This window comes from Ornithodoros turicata, chromosome 1 (assembly GCF_037126465.1).
Source record: "Ornithodoros turicata isolate Travis chromosome 1, ASM3712646v1, whole genome shotgun sequence".
In the NCBI taxonomy this organism is placed as follows: domain Eukaryota; kingdom Metazoa; phylum Arthropoda; class Arachnida; order Ixodida; family Argasidae; genus Ornithodoros; species Ornithodoros turicata.
Window position 1 is genome coordinate 164,019,873 of NC_088201.1, and position 24,889 is coordinate 164,044,761.

General features: G+C 46.7%; 2 protein-coding genes across 2 annotated transcripts in view; one reads left to right on the forward strand and one right to left on the reverse strand.

Annotated features, from left to right (window-relative positions):
- LOC135372362 (uncharacterized) overlaps window positions 1-24,889 on the reverse strand; it is a 218,150-nt gene that overhangs the window by 150,914 nt on the left and 42,347 nt on the right. The window lies entirely within an intron of this gene.
- Window positions 4,386-11,350, forward strand: LOC135372357 (BEN domain-containing protein 5-like). Its single transcript, XM_064605985.1, has 7 exons — window positions 4,386-4,776; window positions 6,122-6,335; window positions 6,963-7,140; window positions 9,051-9,146; window positions 9,233-9,411; window positions 10,167-10,389; window positions 11,195-11,350. The coding sequence occupies exons 3-7, from the start codon at window positions 7,110-7,112 to the stop codon at window positions 11,323-11,325; spliced, it is 660 nt and encodes a 219-aa protein (XP_064462055.1). The 5' UTR covers window positions 4,386-4,776; window positions 6,122-6,335; window positions 6,963-7,109; the 3' UTR covers window positions 11,326-11,350.

Here is a 24,889-nt window from a genome sequence, read left to right on the forward strand (position 1 = left end):
GAGAAGAGACCTTCCGCTGCTACCTAGTACGACGTTGCCTCTGACGCAGTACTGCTCGGCTACCTATTACAAAATTACCAACCGTCGTATTTTCGTTCCGCCTGCAGAAATCTCTAGAGCCTAATACGCCCTTGAAGAGGCGCTCTCCTTCTGGCGTATTCTCGCTCCGCCGTCGGGTATGCTTAGAGGAGGCCTCTCTTTGATTCTCGAAACGCCTTTTACCGATGCCCCTTCCCTTGGCCTTCTCACGCCGATGAACCACCTTCAAACTGTCGTCGAGTGTCTATTATGAGTTTTGTACAGAGTTGTCAGACTCTACAGTGTATGTAATGAGTTTACAGACAGAGCGGACTACTACGGGCGACATTCTTGTGGGATAAACGGTCAGATCAACAGAAGTCAGTAACCTTGTACCACAGAGACAGTTACGCGACTGAAGTAATAAGGGACGGGCCCTTGAAGTGTACGTGGCCCTATGGACCCCTGAGGGTGGGGTGAGGATACAGTGAAAAGGCCACGCAGACCAACAAACAATATGGGGAGCGTGAGCCTAAAGCGCACCATGGGGACGCCTGTGATGGCGAGTAGAACTAGTGCGTGAATTTTCCGGGAGGGGGGCAGGTATATGCTATTAAGAAAAAAAGAAAGGGAAGTTATCCAGGCAAAGAGCCGGCTTGCTATTCCAAAAAAGGGAAAAGAAAAAGAAAGAAAGAAAGAAACGAAAGGAAATGAATTTTTCCGGTTAAACTCGAATACGCATCGGCCATATGGGATCCCCATCAAGAGTACTTAATTCAAGCATTAGAGTCACTTCAAAACAGGGCGATGCGCTTCATTACATCCAACTATTCCAGAGACGCAAGTGTTTCACGCATAAAGAATAACCTTGACGTTGATCTTCTCTCGTCAATACGGTTGATAGCCAGGCTGTGCCTCTTCCATAAAATTTATCACAACACAAACCCTCGCGATCATCTCCTAGTCAATGCTAACTACATTTCATCTCGTCTGGACCACATCCATAAGATTAAGCTACCCCATTGTAACACCACTTCCTTTCTAAAATCATTCTTTCCTAAAGCAATTAGTGACTGGAATCTCTTGCCTGAACGTGTGGCTTGTACACACGACCCTGCTGATTTTAAGGCTGCCCTCCTCCAATCCAGGGCTTCAGGTTCATCGTGCTCTTCCCATGGTACACATGGTCTTCTTCCCTTATCAACTTGATATTTCATTGTGTATTTTATGTAATACTTTTGTTACGCGTTTCTTTTGTACTTTTCTATGTGCTTCTCTCCACTCCGTTATGTAATACCCCCTGGGGGTCTTTAACATACTTAAATAAATAAAATAAATAAATAAATGCGATTCCGCCCAGTGATTTCATTTCGAATCAGCTTGGGATTAACCCGATTGCCCCACGAATTTTAACCACGTATCACGTTGTGTCGCATATTATTTCTTAACGCCAAAAGCAGAATGCAAACAAGCTGTCATCTCTAGGCGGAAGCACATGGTGTAATCGTGGCAAGGGCAACATGACTTTGAGTCTGAGGGCAACGACGAGGCAGGATGGACGAAGCAGGGGTGTCGAGTTAGCTGGAGAAAGCGTTATCACAAGGGAGCTGCCATCCGTTGGTCATGGAAGGAGTTGCCTTCCGTTGGCTGCTTCATTCCGCTAAGCTGGACGTGCTCGTTTTCCTAAATTCATCACTTACTATCGATATTCGGCATACTATATGTGCGTATCTCATACGTGTTTGTTACACAAATAAACAGTGAATATTTTCCCACTACATCACTTGTGTGCTTCTTGTGTGCTGTCGTTCGTTCGTCACTTTATTATCACGAAACTCGATTGACCAGAGCACGGAATGGCGAGTGGTTTCGTTTTATTCAGTTCTTGTTGTTGTTTGTTCGCAGATCAGCGTTAGGATGACGGTTAACTGTGTGTATTCCTCTTGGGGTTACTGTTAACTGCCGAAATACATGCCTACATTTGTTACGACTTAATGATTTCGCTCGCAAAGGATACAAACGTCGCTTCAACACGTCATAGGCGGTAAACATATTCATCCGTGTCGGTGGAAAGCAAAGGGTTGGCAGTGTCGCAGAAGATCACACAGATACACACACACCCACATACATACGTTGGATGGTGATGGGGTGGGCAATTCACCGCTGCTGAGGCGGTACACTGCCCTATTTCGCGTTGGGAGAGGATGAAGGGATGATGATGGGGGCTTTCAAAGAGCCGTCACCAGACCGGTGGAGCACAAGTACTCCGCCAGAAGACGAAGGCCCTGCGTCTGGTGGGCAGCGTTCGACCACGGACCGAGGATCTTCGCTAGGTTGAACGGCCGCTTGTCAATGCGTTGCATAGAGACTTCCATTAGTGCACGCTCATGGTGGTATGCCCACAAGCCAGGATGACGTGGCTGAGGTCGCCGTGTACTCGACAAGTAGGGCAGAGGGAAGACGAGGTGGAGCCGAGACGGTGCTGAAAGGCAGGTGTAAAGGCAACGTTGAGCCTCATGCGGTGGAAGAGAGCAGTAAAGGGGCGCAGTAGTAGCGGAGGAAGGACGAGAGAAAGCGTGGGGTCTACATCACAGAGAAGGGAGTGAGCTTATGGCGGCCGGTGTACAACGACGAGGATGGCCACGCGCCTGGAGCACCGGCTTCGGTTCCACCGATGGTTAAATCATAGGGCGCACATCCCAGATCCCGTCGTACATTTCTGTACAGAGCACCATCTGTGATGTCGGAAAGGAAGGTTGGTGCTGGTGTTTTCGCTGAGTATGTTCCCAAATCTCTTTGCTAGCAGCTCAATTTCGGACTTCAAGTTGAACAGAAGAAAGAAATTGTCATCTTCAACCATATCTCTTGTCTTGTACACCTTGTCACATATTGTGCACTTCCGTTCTTCACCACCTTTCGGTTTCTTGGATTTTCCCATGTAGTTCTGGCAGTCGGCACAATAGTAATGATATTCAACCACTTCAGATTTCGCTGAATGCCAGATTTTTCGCAACGTGTACTGTGAGTTTGGCAGCACTTTGTCACCCAACAATGCATTGATCAGTTTGAGGAGGCCATCTGCTTGAGACCATGAAAGCCCTGCTGTCACAACATATGCAAGAATCAGAAGAATGGCTTGGGCCTTTGTTACAGTACTTCCAGGTAGAGTAGTCTCACTGTGTGTTGCCATGAATGAGTGAATGTCACAGTCAAAATCAAATTCGGATGCTCCTTCATTATTGAAGAGTGGTTGATCACTTTCTTCAAAGACATCTGTATCCCCAGCTGGGCTGCGATCACTGAAACTGCCATCTTCAACAATGTTCAACTGATCAGGGTCCCAATTCACCTCCACGCACTCAACGTCCGAGTCACTGCTGTCTTGCTCGCGTGCACCGACTTCTACACAATCGTCTCGTTCACTGACATGACACGGACGAGGTTCATCCGCATGGCGCAAGTCTTCCACTCGCCGTCCTACGTTACCCGATACAAAGTGAGGATGATGAGAGAACAGCTCGTCAGAGTTCTCTTGTGGGACACGGCTTCCTTCAGCTGCGTGTTTCTTAGCCTGATGGATCCTGTTCCTGTACGACCTCCGTTGCCTAGAAATCACCAAAACTTCTCCGGGTTCCAGGAAACGCTTCTTTCTAGACGGTCCTGCTTCATTCATCTTCGTAGTTCATACCAATCTAGCTATTTCAAAATCCTGAAAATATTCCGTTGGAACAACATGTCACTCGCAACACTCGGAGCCACAGCGTACGCAACGTTTACGTGTCGACACAACTCGGAGAACGTCCTCCACCCACCCAGCAAATGCAGAAGTGCACAGTGTACGCAATGATGGAGTAGCACTCTAAATATTCCAAATCGTACAAAAGCTGGAAAATGTTTTGCACTTGAAGAAACAATGCATTGCCGGCCCCGTCAGTACACACCGGTACACACACAGCGTACGCAACGGGGGTGGCGCTGGTGGTAAGAAATGCATGATTATTCCAGGTCTCTTTTGATAAGTTATTATTGCACGCGGTTTGTTTCCTGTTACGGGCGAAGAAGCATAAGATTTACTGAAAACCTTGTCTCAGAAGTACATCGTTTAAAAAAAATATAAAGAACGCGTTACTGCGTGTTTCAGCCACGGAAAACAATGCCGTAAGAGAAAGCGCCTGACGATAAAATATTTCCCCACGTTTGGATATAATTATCAAGAACTTTCTTATTTGATCTTCTTGTTTTTATATTCGTTTTAGTGCTTTGAGCCGTCTTGTCATGTTTTCTTCTGCGTTCGTCCCGGCTCAGACATATTTACCGTATAGAGGGCGCGCAGTGCGCTGTGCAGTCAGTGTGTTACATCCTGTACCTATCTCTATGCCTCCATCCTTCTGCACTTCTGGTTTCTTTCTTGTGTCGACGGCTGTACGCTGTATCAGTTGTCTTTGCGTTCCACCGGTTGACTTTCGGATGTCGTTACGTGCGTGGTATGGTGTTCTCTCAACATTTTAGTTTTTGTGTACAAACTTTTTTCCCTGCCCTTGACGGGAAGTTCTGATGCAATAATGTTCGCGTTCGTACGGTTTCTCTTCGACAAAAAGCGTCTTGTGGTGCCAATTTGGAAAGTGCGTGGTTTCACTTTGCCTTCCGGCGTGACAGATTTTAATGGCAATGCCGATGTTCCGGTACACGATGTCTACTGGCCAGGCGACTCCAAGACCTGTGGTGGATACTACGAGGCAGAAATAATTTATATTGCAGGTAAGTGCGGTGAATAACGGTTGCAGTATTGCAAATCTGAATTATTCCGGAGTGTGCGTTACCAGATTGTTGTTAGCTCTTGCAGTACTGAAAGGAATGTCACTTGTCATCTACCTATGAAAGAGAAGCGTCTATTTCAATAATAATCACAGAAGCCAAGAACTCAAAACTGCAGACTAAAAACTTATGTGGCACGTAACTTGAAAGTAACGAGTAGCAAAGTAGTACAGTAGTAAAATAAATAATAATAAAGTAGTAAAGTAATATAGTAATAAATAATAAAGTAGTAAAGTAGCTTGTGTGAGATTATACAACAAAACGGACTGAGCCAAATATAGCGCACACACAGATGCATGCACACAGAATCGGCACGCAAGTATGGGATAACGAGGGCAGACAGGCATCCAGCATTTGAACACCTGTTGTCGCTCTTAGCGCGCTCTCAGGTTTCCAGACGGCCGATGAGAGTCGTTTAGCGTCTCGGCCTCGATGTGTTGCACGAGCTATGTACTCTTTTTAGTCAAGTAAACTTCCCCTATAACAGTTCCCCTGCCTCAACTCATTTTTTAGTCCAGTAAACTTCCCCTGTAACTGTTCCCCCGCCTCAACTCGCACTTAGAGCTGTTTCATTACCCATAACTTAAGTACATTTTAGGCACAGTACAACTGGTGACATCCTTTGTCGAATAAGTTTCCGATTTGTCATTATAACATTGAATGATGGGAGACGTTGCAGAATGGAAATTTTGTATGTTTCAGGAACTGAGAGTGAAGCAAGGGTTGGTGGCGAACGTAAACGGAACCACGTGAATTGTGCCAAAAAGGGCAAGGGTTTCAGGATCCATTTTATGCACAAAGTGTGTGGCTACAAATGTGATCCATCCGTTTAAATTATACACTGGCATTGCAAGATATCTGTAATATTTCGTTTCCTTTCTTTTAGTAGACTGCTGACTCTACTCAACGCAGTGATCTCTGCGAGTTATAGCTAGGATGACTGAATATTAGCTTCCTGTGTAAGGCGGAGTCACCAGTTAGGGAAGCGAATGCCGTAAAGCTGCCATGTTTTCGCCCACGCCTACCACACATGAATGCCCTGTACCAATCTCAACCACTTTTTCAAAACCTGCTATGTATTTACTCAACTCCATAACGTGCTGTGTAGCTAAGCGTACAGCTATACTTTTATGAGCACTTTATGAGCTGGCGTGGGTGTCAGGGTGGCGAAAAATGGTAGCTGACAACGCGGTTGTCTTTATCCTATACAGAGGAAGCTAGTATTGAGGCACCCTAGTTATGGCGCTGCAGCACTGATGATTTCCATACACTGTTTAAAATATTTAAGGTTGTCAAGCACAGCAAGAAGAGGAAGAGAAATGAAGCACAGCGACATCTTGAGTTGGATCTTCTTGAGGAAGTTAGCAGTGAAGATGAATTAATAGAAAAGCGTGCTTTACGAGAAAAGGATCGACAGATTCAGCGGCTTGAAAGGGAACTCCAAGAATTGAGGCGGCTTAACATCAGACTCCAAAACGCACTGTGTACGAAGCTATTGCCTGGTGAGTTTTTAAAAATGGTGAATTAAACCCACATGCTTGCTTAAAGCGGTTATGAACTGAATCCTGAATATTACATGAAACCATGGTTAAAATGTAGATTTATGGGTGCCAACCATTCTCCGTCAAAACCCCTTCACGCTGTGCTCCCGCGTCAGACAGACACAAAGTTCTATCCGTGTGGTTTCTCAAATCTTTTAAGGGCTTGTGGCATGGTTGTCACATATAAATGTAAAAGCATGCTCTTTGCACTAATGTGAACCGGCATTGAAAGATTTACAGCAAAGAGGGTAACAGTTCCCGAAAAAATGGGCACCACGAATACCGAAACTCATGCGGCTCCGATGTCAAAGCCTTTGCCACTAGGAGTGAGACAGCACACAAGAAGGTGCTTATAAAGGTGCGGAACCTGCTGCAAAATCTGATTAATTTCATGCTCTAATACTACCATATTGCTAGCCTCAAGGTTTTCATTGTGCATCAGTATCACCAGCTCGCATGTGTCCATTCTTTCGTGGTCATAAACTCACATACTCCCAATATTACAGTATCAGTGCAACTCTCTTTTCATAGTTCTCAGGATGCTTTTTGCAGAAAACTTCATAAAAGCAGTACCTCTTTTCATTCTAGGTGCCTATGAACAGACGCAAGAAGCTTATACAACTGAAGGAGATGGCGAGTCCCACTTTATTGGTGCTAAGCGTAAAATTTGAATAAAAATCTTGCTTTATTATTATTTCAGATGCAGTGACACAAGCTCACGTGTGTGATGCTGCTATGGCAGGTGACGATTCACCACACATCACTGGTGAGTTGTGCACATATTTTTGGAAGCCATATCTATGTTATCTAAGCTATACTGCTGCTGTGTTAAAAGGTATTTTTCCAATTCAATAGTATGCATAAATCATAGGCGCATACATAAGTTACCGTGTGTCCCAAGTCCACATCTGGTAAACCTACAAGGTCGCAAATATATGCAAATGCAAAATATGCAGCTACATTAAACATATAACTGGAGCTTCCAGGCGACATTCCTCTAGCTTAGGCACTGAGGCCGGAACAATCATTGCTACTCTAACTCTACATCAAGAGATGAGACAGGGATTTGCAGCAATTGTATTACATTCTGGGAGCTCACAGTGCCAAAAATCAGAGGACAAGTTTTGCGAGTACTGACTATACCGGATGTTTTTCGAAGATCCTCCGGCTGAATAATTCGTGAACAGGTTACTCCATCGAAGAAACTTCTGTTTGGTAAAGATCCTTGGGACATCGGCTATGAACTGAGTAGTGAGCGGCTCATTTGCATATGATCAACTAATTAAGTAAACATCCTAACTTTTAAATGTTACTTCGCACGCTTACGGAACCTCTGTTTTACGCATCTAGACCTTCAGAGAAAAATATTGCAAGATAAAAACCGCGTCGACACTTAATGATTTTTCTGAGTAATTAATTGGTTTTGGTTTACACATTTCTGGCGCGGAGCAGTGCACCAATGAGTTCTTTGGATCAGCTATCCGGCTGTGAATTTCGTGTTCACCCGCCTGGTTCACGCACGGGGGCTACGGAAGATTAGGAACAGCCGCAGGACCGCAGGAGACGCCTTGGTGTTCCTTCTCCTCTCTACAGGCTCCGCCTCTCGTTTTCATCAAATTGGGCAAGAACGTTGCCATTGGGGATGATGGTAGGCGAGAAGCGTGCTACCTTGTATATTTGATTTTTAAGAGTGTACCCCACTAGTTCACAGCGCTCGCAGCGCATTCGTCACGATTCATGATAAGAGCACGCTATCTCACCTACGGGAAGACAGAACCGCCAACGCTATCTACCAGTCGCTTTGATAAGGAATATTAAAGCGTCTCTTGCGGCTGTTCCGTTAGCCTCCGCGACCGTTAATAGTGAGCTTTAGCAGACCGTTGATAACGTGGCTTCCCAAGCAGCAAAATGCACTGAAAGTCGAGTGCAATAGGGGTGGACGGGTAGATGAAAGGCCTTGAGCAGATTCATGAAACTAGAGAACATTGATAAGACACATACCGTCCACCCCTAATGCACTCGACTTCCAGTACATTGTGCTGCTTGGGTTGCGTCAAACCGTATCAACCGGATCCAATCAGTGGATAAGATTCTGAGTCACGCGCGACTACCATTGGTTCCGATAGACACGATAATCTTATCAACGGTATACTAAAACTCACTAATACCCCGTCGCCCCCGTGCGTGAACCAGGCGGATGAACACGAAATTGACAGCCGGATAGCTGATCCAAAGAGCGCATAGTGCACTGTTCCGTGCAAGAAATATGTAAGCTGAAACCAATTAATTACCCGGAAAAATCACTAAGTGTCAACGCGTTTTTTTTTTTGCAATAATTTTCCCTGAAGGTCCCGATGCGTAAAACAGAGGTTCCGTAAGCGTGTGAAGTAAAATTTAAAGGATGTTAGGATGTTTACCTAATTAGTTGATCGTATGCAAATGAGCCGCTCACTACTCAGTTCATAGCCGATGTCCCAAGGATCTTTACCAAAAAGAAATTTCTCCGATGGCGCCACCTGTTAACGAATTATTCTGCCAGGCGATTTGCGTGAAACACCCTGTATATAAAAAGTCCTGCCCTTTTCCGGCTTGAATCTTTCCGCATTTCCCCCCGGCATTTTTTTTCGGACCACCGAAACCTGGGATCCTGATAACACTCTATTTCTTATGCTTTAGCTGTGGTAGGTCCATCTGGCACGCAACAGCAACGGTATTCCTGCAGTTCCTCAGATACAGAGCTGCTTGAGGGCAACAGTATTCCTCAGACAATGAGTGAGCAGAATTGTTGCATCATACTCCATGCAATGTACCAAACGTAGTAATGAAAGCACCTAAATCTTGCACATTTACTGGTACAGTTCCTGCCGTGGAAGCAGTACAACCGGAAGAATCGACCCTGCCTGCGGAACCTAACGACATTTCAGAAAGACCCAGTGGACACGTCCATGTGGATGTGTCACAGCATATACAACAAATGCCCCAGGATGTGCCTCAAGCTCTGCTAGTCCAGCAGACAAGCTTCTGTCCAGGCAACATGGTAGCGTTCTTCTATTTTGGCTCTATATCTGTGCTGGTGCATGCAGATAAGGACAGTGAACTTGAAGTCTGAAACAGTTTAGTAGAAATTCATGCGTAGGTACAGAAACTCAAACATACCATGCACATGCCAAATTACCATTGACATATGCATTAGTTGAGCTACATAAGTCAATATGACCTCTATTTCAAACAAAAAGCTCCTAACTTCATTTTTTGTACTTATAACTCGAAAAACAACAAATTATCACTTCCTTGCAATTGTACGTCAATTATGTTGTGTATGTAGCAATTATAGGTCAATTTGTCTGCACTCGCTGAACTAGTTCAGGCAATTGCAGCACTTCTCCATTCATGTTTCCAGTTGCCACTTGCACACTTGTATTCATTTTTCTAATGGTGTAGCACTTGTTCTGTACGAGAGGCCCGCGCTTAAGACAGTGGCATGTGCACGAGCCACCAATCAACAGGAAAGCCCTCAATGAACATGTGGGTAACGATACTGCAGTTACGTTTTGAAACCTAACCACACGAATGATTTTGATCTGCATGGGAAAACATATCAGCTTTACTGTTTCCATCTGACTGGTATGCTAAAAACTCACGAATAAGTAAACCAGGTGTTCTCTGGTCCCGTTTTAGTTGCTTTCGATAAAACATTTGATTTACACTGTCAAAACTTTCTGGATATTGATGTGCCCATCATCAGTAGTTTGCATTGTACTGTATCTAGCTTACGTTGGTGATTATCTGTAGATGGACCTGGGCAATGGTGTCTCCATACCAAAGGAAAAATGGGCGTACCTGTGCAAGCACCAAGAGGAGTCCCGGTTTGTGAAGGAGTTGGCAGTGGTCATATGGGGAACGTCCACGCTTTTGCGCAAGACATTTACAGGGTGTTTGAGTAACCGCGCGAAGGCTGAAGGGAAAACCGAGGTGTTTCCAGCACTCACGCCTGAGAAGGTGGAAGCCGTGCGTGGTGAGTACCTTGCATTATGTATTTGTATTCCATTGAAACTGTGCACAGAACCCTGGATTACGCACATATCCTACTCATGAAATCTACACTTAGCCAATTACATACATACTTTCGAAGGACAGCAGACTTCCTTGAATCAGAAGGCTGTGTAGAGGTGCCACAAAAAGATACATGACCAGAACGCGGTCCCACCCAATTCATGCCCATCTCTTTTGCATTGTCTTGGTTGCTTCTACTGACCCCCAGGTTCCAGTAAGGCAGTCTCTGTTCGAAGTACAGTCATGTCTTGCTTATCCAGAATTCAGATACCCGAAAATCCCATGATCCCAAGACATTACCGGGAACGAACCTCCTGTCATTGGCTTTTGGCTTGTTTTTCCGGAATTAGTTACACGCGAACCAGCGTTCCAGAAGCTATGTAGTTCTGATTCGTTTGTCCAAAGCGCTGTCAACGGCCTCCATCCTTGGCATAAGCCGTGTTTGTGCTGTTCCGAAAGAGTCACATCTCACCTGAGCTTGATTCGCTTATCCAGAAATCTATTATCCAGACAAAAAGTAATGACTCCCGAGGTGTCAGGATAAGCGAGGCATGCCTATGTGCATGGAGCATGTTAGCCTAGATGGCCTGTGTTTATGCCAGTTGCTTCTCATTGCCGTAACTAATAAAAACCAGCTGTAGTCACCCTACTAAGCGTTTACAGTTTTCGCAAGTGTGGGTTTTCCGTCGTATCTCTTTTTGCATAGAGGTGTTCAACTGATTCAACAGAGTTTAGAGTACATTGGTCGTAAATTTGCTCTTTTACAGGAGCGTTTGCGACCTACCTTACCAAGGAGAAAAACGTTTCACGAGAGGAGCTGAAGAAGAAGTCTGCATTGGTACGCAAGTACCTGAGCGAGAAAATGAGTGATCTCCGTCGGTCCCGTAAGCAAACTTGAAATAAACAGCAACTTGTAACAACTGGAAATAAAGGTATGTAATTTTAATGAATATGTGTGGTGCGTCCATTCGCTGTTGCTTTCCCCATGCTTATATGGGTCGCTTGCAACAAGGTCAACACGGACAACCATCAGGCCTGATGTGTGGCCAGCAATCAGGCATGATGGACCATCAGGCATGGTGGTCCATCAGCTCTGGTGGTCCATCAATGTCAAAAAAATACATCAGGGTTGATGGTCCATCAGAATAAATTTTCAATAGGGAATATAAGATGTTTTATGTATTTGGTAAAGGTGATGGCATGAAGCTGTCACAAATGTTTTCAGTAGATATAAACATATATCCACCACATGTTTCATTTTCCGTACGCTCCTTTTTTGTATCTAATATTTCCCACAATGGATAACAGGAGCCGTGTTTAAAAAAGAGTAATATATAAAATCTGCTAGGGACAACTAAGAACTTTAGAAAGACAGTGGCATTGCCTTCCAAAGAGAAAGCAGATAGTGTATGATATTGCTTGTCTTGCGAGCTTCTGCATATTAGAGAGCCCTGCTCGTCTGTGAAACGAAATGAAGGGGGTGTGGAAGGAGGTTTGATTCGATTACGAACACAAACAACGTTGAATCCAGGAATTACTGGGAGTATACCTCACCATCAATATACCATCTGTGTTTCTTACCGCCTTTGCATTGAGGCATTCAGTAGATAATCGGAAGTTAAGATTCCTCAGTGCCACACAGTTGCGCGTTTCTCCTCTCCAGGTCTCTTTTCTGTCCGTGATAGGACCTCCTCATGACATCTAAACCTCGATGTCCACAAGAGATTGTGTCAGGGACAAGACTAGGCGGTGACTCGGGTTCGAATCCGGGCGCCGAATATGCTGTCTAGGTGTTGTTGTTGTTTTCTTCAGACAGCCCTAAATGTCGGCACAGTAGTCTGCGAAGTCGGCCCAGGATGCGCTAGTCCCAAGCCATTTTCGTGAAAAGTACAAATAAAAATTTCTTATGCGCATTCTACCTTTTACAAAAAGCAGTCCCGTACGACATTGAATGAATACAAATGTGTTGACTCTGAAAGATCACGGGAAGCACACCCACCCTTTATGTCAGAGTGCCAACTGGGCATGATTCTGGTCATCAATGTAAAACCTCATACCAAGTAGCCTCTATGGATATCACCAGTGCGATGTTTTCAGTAAATTATCTTATCGATGTTCAAAATACGACGTTTTCGAAAGTATGGTCTTCTGGATACCTTGTGGGCATGCTCAAAAGACATTTGGACCATTTCTGGATATCCTCAGAAGGTTTATGGTTGTGTGGGCACTTCGAGCGATTTGTAAAATGTAAAAGGAAATAGAGAAGATAATTTAATGCCTTTATGTGTGGCAATTCCTTATTGAGATGAATGTGGGATATCCGCAGGCTGGGTTACTAGCGATTACTAACGATTCACAAATTTGATGTAGATCGACAGCGCTTCAATATTTTTAAGTAGGGTTTTGGAGGAATGCTTACCGATAGCACAGAGCATCCATGATAAGATTTGGAAACCCAAAAGCCGAGTGTCGAGCAGAACCATTGGATCACTTGGTGTGGAACGACTCATCTGTTCTAGTGGAGTAGTTAACGAACAGCTGTTACTCCACCGTTTTACAACCGCCCCCTTGCACGCCGCTCATAGCCAGAGGTGCTTCGCGGCGCTAACACGAAATTAAATAAATGAATAAAGAAAGAAACAACCGCCCTCTAATAAGAGCGCGATAACACGGCACCGAGAACACCTGGCGCGCACGATAAGGCACGAGTGGCCGAAGTACCAGAAATGTAGGAGGCCGGCCGAGCTTCCACTTGTTCGTCTCTTATCTCTCCGTGACTGACGGGATCAGGAGTGGACGATAACACCCGCGCGTTATTGTTTTTTTTTTGCGCAGATCATGGCACGATCAACACTTTTGCGCAGATCATGACACGAAGTCCACGATGGGCACTGCGGATACTCGTACTCGTAGAAGTGGCCGCAATAGCGCTATACATCTACTGGACTGTACACCATCCTGGAGGCGTCCCACTTCATCGCACGCAAATGATGTACGGACACATGCCGTGGTACAGCCGGGCGTCTTCCACCAGCTTCAGCAACATCCCCCGGACATCCACAACGGACATCCCCCGTATCTTGCTGTGGACACCATACTTCGGATCGCGTCTGCTGGGGCTTTCTTCGCAGGACGAGATTGAAATTCCCGAGTGCAGTCGCCGCTGTCACGTCACTTACAACAGAGACCTTCTCTCTTCCAGCGACGCCGTAGTGTTTCACGTCAGAGACTTGAGCCTATGGGACGTGCCCGCACGTCGTTCGCCTGCCCAAAAGTGGGTGTTTTGGTGTATGGAAGCACCGCCCAATTCTGGTGGCGTCGACCTCGACAGCATGAAATCAGTGTTCAACTGGACTATGACCTATCGAGCAGATTCGGATGTTCCTGTCGCATATGGATCGCTAGAGAGAAGAGAGAATGGTAAAGAAATAGCATCGAGCAGTAAGAGAATATGGGAACAAAAGAAAAAGACTGCAGTTTGGGTGGTCAGTAATTGTGCCCCGCACAGCGGACGAGCAGCTTTCATAAAAGAACTGCAGCGTTACATTCACATCGACGTCTACGGACGATGTGGGACTCACAAATGCCCCAAAGATTCCGACGATGCTTGCTTCCGTAAGTTTGAGTCTGAGTACTGCTTCTGGCTCGCCTTAGAAAACTCACTGTGCCGCGACTACGTGACGGAAAAATTGTTTTACGCTCTCCAGCGCGTCATCGTACCTGTTGCACTGGGCGCTGTTAACTACAGTGCCGTAGCAGCACCGCATTCTGTGATTGACGCGTCTGCCTTCGAGGGACCGAAAGAGTTAGCTGATTATATGGAAAACGTGAAAAGTGATTTCCGATTGTATCAAAGGTACCTCGAGTGGAAGGACAGGTACGATGTCGTCAGCTGGGATGACAGATTCTGTTCTCTGTGCGAAAAATTGTATAGTGCACACTTTAGAACTAAGTCTGCAGTGGAGGACTTGTCGTCATGGTGGATCAGAGACTCGGGGTGTTATGAGTGGAACGACGAACACTGGAGAGCTCGGAGAAGGAAAGACGTCGTTTGACACGGGAACCGGACATTTCGGTACGGTACATTTTATTACGGACATTGCGGTGCACGGGTATCTTGGAGCACTGATCTTTCGGTGCGCTGCCGTCTTCTTTTCGGCGAAAGAGAAATGGAAGATTAATTATTCCCAGAACACTGAGAAACACGAATGTGGTTTAAACACTGTGCGCCCGTATTTCATACCCACTCCCAGAGTGGAAAACTCCCCACTTCATCATCAGGATATATCTGTTGTTGTTGTTGAAGACTGTATTTAATTTGCGAATACCTGCCAGATGACCTGTGAATGAATACAAGTGTACTCGAAGAGCTGTGACCCATACCTATGACACACGGGCAGTGTTCGGTGAAAGGGGGGAGGAGGGGAATGATGTTCAACTAGAGAAAGGAGTGAAGCTTGCTTGCTATGCTTACATGGCTAGTTCAATGGACATTTAAACCAATTGTCATTGAAAATGCGAGTAGCGCCACTAAGTGTGTAACTTGTCAAACTGTAAGGGAGCACTGGATCCAGGACAATTGCTCACCACAGAACCTTTGAAGCCGAACAATTGCTCACCACCTCTTTCATCACACTTATATGTAATTTTATTTCGCGTTTTTATGTGATGTAATTTTATTTCGCGTTTTTATGTGATGTAATTTTATTTCTCGTTCATGACGCTCGTACACTCGACTTTTTATTTGTTAGCTGAACTGGGGTGTACCTCGAAATAAAGTGATCAAAATTCCCGTTGCAAAACAAACTACTGTAAGTAAAATGCAGAGTCGCGCGCGGGAAACTGCCAACACCGAACTTAGATTAACCTGGACATAGAAATGCAAACACTGAACTTGGACTAACCTAATAATAAACTAACCAACGTGCTGTGCAGTCGTGTCCGCCCTTCTAAGCCTAATGGGCGCTAAGATGTGGCTTTCGTTCGCTAGACCGACTTGGACGGACATCGAAAATTCGTGAATTAGTGGTTAAATAGTGATGTGTTTTTATAAATCTCTCCCGGCTTGTGTCTTGGAAGATCCTGGCGACGCAGACATGGGCGTACCGAGAGGGGGGGCAAGGTCACTTGTGAAAATTCTGCACTCTTTATTCATAGGTCATGATTTTTTTCTCACATGTAATAATAATATGAACCTGTGGACACCCGCACAGTTCCCAACGTCCGTCTCCAGGGAAGGAGGTTGACGTGGTTGCACTCTCACTCTATGCTCCCCCCCCCACCTGGAAGCACATTGGTGCTCCACCCCCTTTTGAAAAAAAAAACCCTTTAAGAACGCCCCATACATGCAGGTCCTGACAAAGACGCTTCATGCGTGCCTGCAAGTGGACGACCTCCCTCCTCACCCTCGTCACTGGTGGATTTTTTAGATCTATTTGGAGCAACTTAGAAAGCTAAAAAAGAAGTTAAGCTAACACAAAAACTCGAGCGCCATAAACGCGAAATAAAATCACAATATAAGTGTGATGAAAGAGGCGGTGAGTGACCGCCTTCAACGGTTCTCTGGTGCGCGATTGTCCGTCCTCAGCAGTTTTTTGGTGAGCAATTGTCCGGTGAGGAATAGACCTCTACCCGAGAAACGTCATCATGACGTTGGTAGACAGACTGAAGCCGAAACGAATCGGATGGGGAGGGCTGGGTTCCGCGAATGGGTACTTGTTCGCCCGCTGCCTCCTATTGAAAGCAAAGTAGGACCGAAGTAACCGAAGGTCGCGTCCCTTTCAGGGACCATCGTAATCCCCTCAAGACCGTGGCTTCCGGGCGCGACATTGTTCGCCCAGAGCTTCGAGCGTAGTGCAGTTCTACCAAATTAGTGGCGCTGTCGAACACTATGACGTCAACTGTATACACACAGGGAGATGTCTATTGTCCGTTCTCCGGGAGCACTGGACCCAATGCTCCTTCATAATTTGAGATGTTACACGCTTGACGGCGCTGGGCACATGTTCGATGTTTTGGTCATCACTGAAGATTGCCTGAGTGACAAGGGCGTTACAACGACAAGGCCTGATGAAGGATTTCAAGGACATCGTAGAACGTGAAAAAACAATGTGCAAGTTTTCGGCGATAATGATTCACAAGTAAACAGAAAACGGTTGAGAGCATTAAATAGTTTAATTAGCGGAAAACGAGACTTTCGTGCAGTAGGCTGCACTTCTTCAGGTTTGAGGACCTGTTACAAATAGTCAAGAATACTCAAGGATATATTAACGCAAGTCGCAATATATTCTTGACTATTTGTAACAGGTCCTCAAACCTTAAGAAGTGCAGCCTACTGCACGAAAGTCTCGTTTTCCGCTAATTAAACTATTTAATGCTCTCAACCGCTTTCTGTTTACTTGTGATTTCAAGGACGGTACCAAGCCGTGACGGATCCCAAGTGCGCTGCACAAACACCCGCATCCTTACCTTGCGTCAATATCGCTAGTGATTAGTTACGCTAATTTGTGGGCCCGTACATGGCGGTCTTTGAGCTACTGATCAGTTCCAGCTTTCTTTAGGGACAACACGTACAACTCGTTATTTTTCTTCGTGTTATCACCGAAAGGAATATTTGCCGTTCTTGGCCTCGGCTCACAAGTTTGCAGTGCAAATGCGTAACGCTTGAACTAGACTTCAAATAGACGGAAAAAAATTGAATCGTTTTATCCAATAACATCCGTACTGTACTGTCCCGTAGCTACATAAGGGACAGTACATATACCCCAGCAAACCATATACAGGGTGTTTGCTCTAACATGTCCATAAATTATATTTAAAGCAGCGATAAAAGAAAAGCAAGTGGTACTTTTCTGCTACTTACAGTTACTGCTTCACTAGTAGCACCTGTTTCTTAGTCAAGTAGCTGAAAAGTAGGGCTCGCTTCTCTTTTATTGCTCGCTTTAAATAAAGTTCCTGGACACATTAGAGCAAACACATTGTATATCCAGAAAATGTCTACAGGATATCCCATTTTGAACGTTGGGATTTGCCACAGTGCCCACTGACATCCAGGAGACGTTCTGAGGAGTAGCACTTCTTAGTCATTTGTAGATCCACTAGAATATCCTGGGAACGTCATATGGACATGGGAATATATATGGACGTATGTGGAACATCATGCAAGCATGTTCAACTTTGCCTTTTAAAAGTTATGCTAGTGTCATTACGTTTTTTACACAGTCTTCATGATGTTGTGAGCAGTTCCGGGGAATGAAGTTACTTGTAAGCAGACCTGTAAAGTAATTAATTACAAGTAATTCAATTACAGTAGTTAATTTCATTCTTAGTAATTAATTACTTCCAGAATTATATTCAATCAGATGTAATTGTAACTGTAATTGAATTAATTTTGCAAGTAACGCGTAACGCATTTTGGCTTACTTTCGGGACTACTTTGGACCCTGTCTGCGAAGTCATTTCCACAGCGATCTTCCTTGTGTGCTTGTGTTCATGAAGTGCAACGTCGGGCTGCCCAGCAGTGCATCGGTGGAACGACTGTTTTCGGTTGGTGGTCTTGTTATGACAAAGAGATGTGCAGCCTTACAGACCAGAACTTTGACAATGCCCTACTCCTAAAAGCCAATGGGCATTATAAGGTGCACTGTGATCAGCACTGTGTTCAACATACAGGGTGGTTGCTATAAAAGGTCAGTCATATTTTCGCGCGTGGCGCGATACCTATTTGACGGACAGACTTCCACTACCACAGAGTGCATAATTTGTGTCAGTGGAGTCTCCGAAAATATCGTGGTTACCAGGCACTGCATAAGAAAGTAAATACGACCACGCAAACTTTCGTCTTCATGCATTTCTTGAACAGTTGCACAGTTGCATTTCTTGATCTTGAACAGTTGTGAGTTCGTAAACGCAGATCCCGTGCGTAGCCGGTGGAGCATTGTCTGCATGACTCGAGGAAAGTCTTTCATGGGAAGAGAGGGTCGGTGATTTTGCATGATGTCCTGTATGCCAGGATGACGCACTTCAGCTAGCTGTTTAGGGGTGTTTACCGCCTGTCGGTGTCGGCCGTAACTGGTAAGGATGGGCTGCAGCGAAGGTGTGCTGAGGACGTTAGCTGGTCTGCTCGTTCGTTGCCTCCGATGCCAACATGAGACGCCATCCACTGAAGAGCAAGATCACCTCCGGTTAGCCTATGCTGGGCACACGAGCTCCTTATACAGTGGGCTAGGATGCTACCACACATGGGGTTCATCACGTTACAGAGGGCACTTCTGGAGTCCGTAAGTAAAACGGCCTTAACTACTCCAGTGACTTGGAGCGCAGCAGCTGCGTGTTACAAGGCCAGGAGTTCGGCCGTCGTGGGTGATATAGGGTAAAGAGCTGATTCCCTTGCCAGGCTACGTTCATTGATGGGAAAGCCCCCATCCTCATGCTGCGACGTCGCATGCGCCGTCGCTGTCGTTTTGCACAGCATTTCCCGGCATGCGCGCTTCTCCCTGGAACTTTTGCAAATGGCCTATAGGGCACTGTACCGCCTCAGCGGCGGTGAATCGCCCACCTCGTCATCATCCAATGTACGTGTTTGTGTGTGTGTGTGTTGATGGGATGTAGTGCGCGCTGATGGCGCTTTTTCCACGGTCATCAATGGAGCTACCCGTGAACACCAAAGTATGCGTGTCGTAGACACCGCTTATCAGGTTCTCAGCCGCCATTCTGGCCACCAGGGGGCTGGACTTACTCTTCTTCCGCAAACCTGGGATGTGAAGCGTTTTTGCGCACACGAATTCATGCCATGGTGGCGTTGGATTAGCTGGGAGCCCCACTGTTGGCTGGTGGTGCGCCCACTAGCCAGGCGCCCTAGAGATGTGTGTGTCCTTTGTTCGAGGATCATGAAGAAGGAATACTTTTGATAGATGTTGCCGTGTTATCCTGAAACGGAGTCCTTTGAGCTCAGACTGGACACTGGCGGGCTTTTTCTTAGCTTCCAGGTACGTTTGGGTGACGCTAGAGAAGGTAGGTAGACCTAGTGCAGGTCTTATTCCGGCGGGATGAAGACGCTCAAGGTCCTGCCACTGTGTAGGCGCAAGGTCTACGTACGGCGCCACGTAGAAAATGCGTGACAAGATGAGAGGTTTGTGCAAGGTGAGCAAAGATCGCGCATTGCAGCCCATATGATTTACCGCTGATTCTGCGAAGCAAGTTAAGCTGTCTGGTTATAGTCTGGTTCACATACTTAGACCACCGTAATGCGCTATCGATAGTCACACCAAGATATCTACATGACGCGCATCTTGGGATGGGATGGGATTAATGCTGAGGCGAGGATAGGCTTTGCCCACGTACTTTCCACGGGGAATGCAAACCATGCGTTTTTAGTTTTCTGGTGACGCCTCCTGCCCTCTCGCAAGCAGCGCCGCATTGAGCCTGTTCAAGGCAATATCAGCTGTGTCCCGAATTTTCTCCTTGTTCGTTCCCACGATGCGGAGACATGTCGTCGACGTAGATGGTGAGATGAAGGGCGTATGGTGTAGGGCGTATTCCTTGGTGGATTCCGGCTATGGTTAGGTTGAATAGTATAAGTGATAGAACGCTGCATTGTGGGACTTCTCGCTCAAACTTCTTCGTTTTCCTCTCAATAAATATATGCCCCCCCCCCTTTTTCTTCATGGGACTAATACTCCCGCGGACGGACACGTCAAACGTACTGTCGGATATAGAAAGTCACAGCGGTATCCCAGAAGGCGGCAGGGGTACGAGCTTCTTCGAGCGTAGCTAAACATGCCGTGTGCGTTACCGGGTCGTATGTCTTGTTCACAATAATGAAGAAAGCGAGAGCTAACGCATTGGACTCTCTCGCTTACTTCAGGCTAGTAGCCGCTTCGGTAGTTGCGTCAGACGCGCCCCAGCCCTTCCAAAATGCTGTAATGTGATCTGGGAAGCAATTGCCTCGCTCCAGGACCCAAGCCAGATTTTTGTGGATTATAGTTGGAGGAGAGCGTCGAGCTGGTCATCATCTAGGCTCTTGGGGGCCTTGTTAGAGGTCCCGTCTGGGCCAGCCGCACTGCGCCGTTTTAAGCCTTCAGTTCGGGCATTGTGAGGTCGTCGTCCGCTGGGGAATCGTCGGCTACAGAGTGGCTAGAAGAAAGGCGTTGGGCACTGCAGCTTGCTACACGAGCTAGGTCACTGGCGTAGTCCTCGGCTATGTCCTTGGGCTCCCTGTTAGACGCTGTCGATAACGTGACAAGTGGGTCCACAGGTTCGTGAAGGCTTTCAATAGCTCTTAGGGTATTCCAAACCTTCGTTGTTGGAGTACGGGCATTGAGGGGCTCTCTGAACTGTCTCCATTGAGTCCGCCTTAGCTTCAAGGTATACCTTCTGTGTGCAGCAAAGACACGCCTGTAAGCGACTCAGTCGCCCTGAAGACAAATTCTCAGAGCTCGTCGCTGTGCTCAACGCCGCGCTGCACGGAGGTTCAGGTACCGGAGGTCAGGGGCAGGCATACTGGCCTGGTAGGATACTGCTTTTGAGGTGTTCGTCAAGGATGTCTTTACACAGTCGAGCAAGGTGTCTGCCGTATATAGAGCCGACCAGTCCCTCCCTGAATTTCACCCAGTTCGTGATAGTTTTCGTTTTCCTGGTGCCGTTACTGCGACACGGAGGCGAAAGCAGAATAGGGAAATGATCTGAACCCCATGTGTCAGTCTCGGCTTCCCACTTTAGGGTGATGTCAGGAGAAACCAGAGTCAAATCAATGGCGTTTAAGTAGTGCGGCCGCATATAAGTGGGAGAGCCAGTGGAGAGCCAGTGTTGAGCACCACGAGATCGCTGGAGGAGAGGTAATTAGCAATGGAATTACCTCGTCTACAGTTGTGGACTGTTGTGCGACTGTGGCTCGCACTGAAGTCACGGTTCTGGACAAGCACGACGCAAAGCTTTGAGAGATTCGACATTGGGCGGAGCATGACCCCACTGGTACACAGATATCACGGTGACTGAATTGGAGCCGCCCTTCAGGAGGCACCCAATATATTCCTCAGTTGACAAGCAAAGGTGAGAGAGGTCGATTTCAGCCTGAGCAATGGACCGTTTGACAAATAGCGATGCCCGCGGGAGGCCGTCCGCACGCTGGCCCGTGGCGCTGTAGGAGACAAACGGTGGTATCTTGAACGATGGTTGGGTAAGGTTCTCTTGTATCGCTAACACGTCAAGTCCATCATCTGTAAAAGGTGTTTCTGATCGACCTGTTTATGAAACGAACTTCTAGCATTCCATTGGAGGATGTGGGGAAGGAATACTTTCTTGTTTGCGTTCGGTCATAATTGTCCGCCGGTCGATGCACGAAAGCTGGTGTTGTTAACGCCTGCTACCAGGGAGAAGCAGGGCTGCTATCACGGCTTCTAGTTGTAGGATCGATTGCATTTCTGCTAGAGCGGTACATTCAGAAACTGCCGAAACGACAGCCTTCAGCGCAGCAAAGAGAAGCTGGATGATGACCATGGTCAGATCTGCACCTTCTGAACGGTCTAACACCTTGCGGTAAGCTGGCTGGGAATGGAGTGGGAGCGAGGGGTCGCTCTTCTTTCTATGGGATTGTTTCGAAGAGGCGTCCTTTTCCTTTTCACTGTCTACAGGGGTTAGGAGGGCGGAAACTCAGTTTCCGTCCAAATGATCTGTTGTGGCGGCACGTGGAGGCTCTTAGGAGAGGGTTGTACACCCGCATGTGGAGGCTTCCCCCGAGACTTTCGTGTACCCAGTGGCTTAGATTGATTACGACGCTTTGTTAGTCAGGCTTTAGCCTTTGCCTCTCTGTAGCTGCTGTTGGAGCAAGAACGTTCCCTGGCGATGTGCCGTTGCACCCTTAAGGTCGGACAGTCCCTGAATGTGGCGACATATGACGCCCTTTGCAGTTTATGCAGGTTCAGCTTCAGGGCACATCGGGCTTTCGTGGGAGGACCCGTAGTTGGGACATGTTTTTCGTCGGCTGCAGCATGCAGCCACATGACCGTAGCGAAGGCACTGAACGTAGCGTTGCACTGAGCTACGCGCAGTAAGTACTCACGAACTTGCATGGTGAGGAGGTGAAAGATAACACACTTGGGAGGTTTTGGCCCAAGAAACGTGAGCCTCACCGCACCAGCGTCCCGTCTTATTCTTCTGGCTGCTAGGGGAAGCTGGCAGTTCGGCGCTGTTTGCCTCTTCAGTAGATGAATCCACGACTTCAAGACAAGGCCAGAGGCAAGAGAGCATGCTGTAAAATTAACCAATAGGGTACCTGTGTTTCTGTATTGCAATCACGCATTTCAAACTTTTATCTCAGTTTTTTAAGTATAGGTGACTTTGGGCAGGCACGCGTGCGTATGTTGCCAAACGGTTCATGCTACCCGTGTATTTCGATTTGATTACTTGCTGCAGTAAGTTATCTCAGCAACAACATACACGATGATGTATAAGGAACTTCGTTTGGTGATATGTGGCCCACTATCCCTGTGGCGAGTGACCCCCAAATGACATGCGTGTGCACTGGTTCTTAGGTTATTGGTAAGATTTCTGGGTTTTGATGTTTAGCTTTTCACACGTTCGGCGTGCAAAATCGGATCTGATCAGTGATTATTTCGCCCGACCACGACCTTTCGCTGTCTTTTGATGGTCACATTTGAAATTGGAGGACAGTTGGTGGAAAGCGAAGCAGGGCTGTCCCATATACACAGTGAACACACTGCTCTAGGCTCTACCTAGGCCGCTTCTTGATGAAACAGGACTCATTTTAACCTGACCAGAACCTAAGCATAGCCCTTCTAATTTGACCCCGTGACAAGTGCGAGAGTAGTTGATTACTAATTTTTCTGGAAATGATTTAATTCCTTCCGTCCATTGTAGTTCAACGTGAGGCCAAAGGAAATATAACAGAGCGAGTCGAAGCGCTCATTCTGGAGGTTAACGGTGCACAAATCATTTCCATCCACCGTGTGAAGATTGCAGCTGTCTACATTTATCGATGCTGCTTTTCTCTATACATACCGTTTTCACCACTTCCGGTTTGGTGCCAAAACGACATCCGGTTTCACAGCAAACACGCTCTGCGCCAACCACTGTGCCGATTGATACAGTTATCGCTTCTGATTTGGGGAGAGATAGGGTCGTATACGCCTTTTTGTGGCAATTCAAATTGCCACAAAAAGGCGTACGCCTCGCGAATTCAACAGATCAGGAAAGCGAAAGATATAATTTTGCGTGGCGGCTGGTTCAGAGCGCCCTTAGTCGCGGAAGGGCCGGAAGTCTTCGTGACACCGGAAGTTGGGAGGGGGCTTGTTTATGTTTCCCCGAGAATGTCATGTATACCGAAAACCGGAAACCCAATGCCTACTGACCTAACCTGTGTGCTGTGTGCAACTTACAGCCTCCACATGCCGTTTACATATCCGCTGTCGGTGCGCAGTTCCGGGCCGAAACTACGACTTACAACCCATTCCTACGATCTATCGACCCATTGATGGAGTTTGTCATCACTTGCCACACAGTCGTAAAGAAGAATCCCTTCTCCACCGCCTACGACTCAATGTTGCCAGTACACCCTCACTTCCCTTCAAGATGGGTCTGTGAGTGTGCTGGTTTCCATTGTTCTAGAGTTAATCCGCTAGAAGCAGATTGTAGTAATCCTACAGGCGGTATCGCGATTTTGCTCTATTGCGGCCGGCGCTAGCGAAAAATGGCCACCAAAAAGTTGCCGCGATTTTTTTATATGTTGCGCGGAAACCCTTTACTAACACACAGAAAAAAAATGAGATTCGTATTTGATTGTCGGTGACGCTACGATTTTTTAAAGCGACAGTGTGCACGCGCGCTGCCCCTAGGCGGTACTCTCCCGCAGCTGGTGGACCGATGAATGCATAGCTGTAACATTGCGCTTACCATATCTTACTGATACCAGGAGCACAACGTCTCCACAAGCACAACAACATGGATACCAAAATAAAGTCAGTAGAGTTCATCTGCTAGCGATCTGTGGGAAACCCCAAAACACATGGCTAAATAAGCATTTTCTTTTTTGAATGGTCATACGCAGCGGCACATGGAATAAATCTCCAACTGACAGGAATGTATTTAGTCATATCATATATATGCTGCACACACAGGCACAATACTGTTCACTAATTAACGACACGTCAGCACAATCGGAACACAAACCACAACCACGTACGATCCACCTCAACGCGGGCCGTCACGGCAATGCAGAGGCCTAGCCACACCTTTTACACTGCCCGCAGTCTTGTTTTATGCAAAACGTACAAGACAAATCATGTAAGAACGCAAGTGAATGTCAAACGCAAATAAATAGCAATAGCGTCTCAGTCGGCAAGTCGCCACGATTCCGGAGCTAGCAGACGATTCTGGCGGGCGGACGCTTCCGGCAGCCAATGAAGTGGTCGGCCGCCTGACGTCACCACACGCCAGACTCGGCTTGG

Bases quoted from the DNA above. Each gene is read 5' to 3' on its own strand.
- LOC135372357 (XM_064605985.1), top strand. From the start codon at position 7,110: ATGGCAGGTGACGATTCACCACACATCACTG. The intron at 7,141-9,050 runs GTGAGTTGTGCA...CTTATGCTTTAG, and splicing joins CGATTCACCACACATCACTG to CTGTGGTAGGTCCATCTGGC. The intron at 10,390-11,194 runs GTGAGTACCTTG...GCTCTTTTACAG, and splicing joins GAAGGTGGAAGCCGTGCGTG to GAGCGTTTGCGACCTACCTT.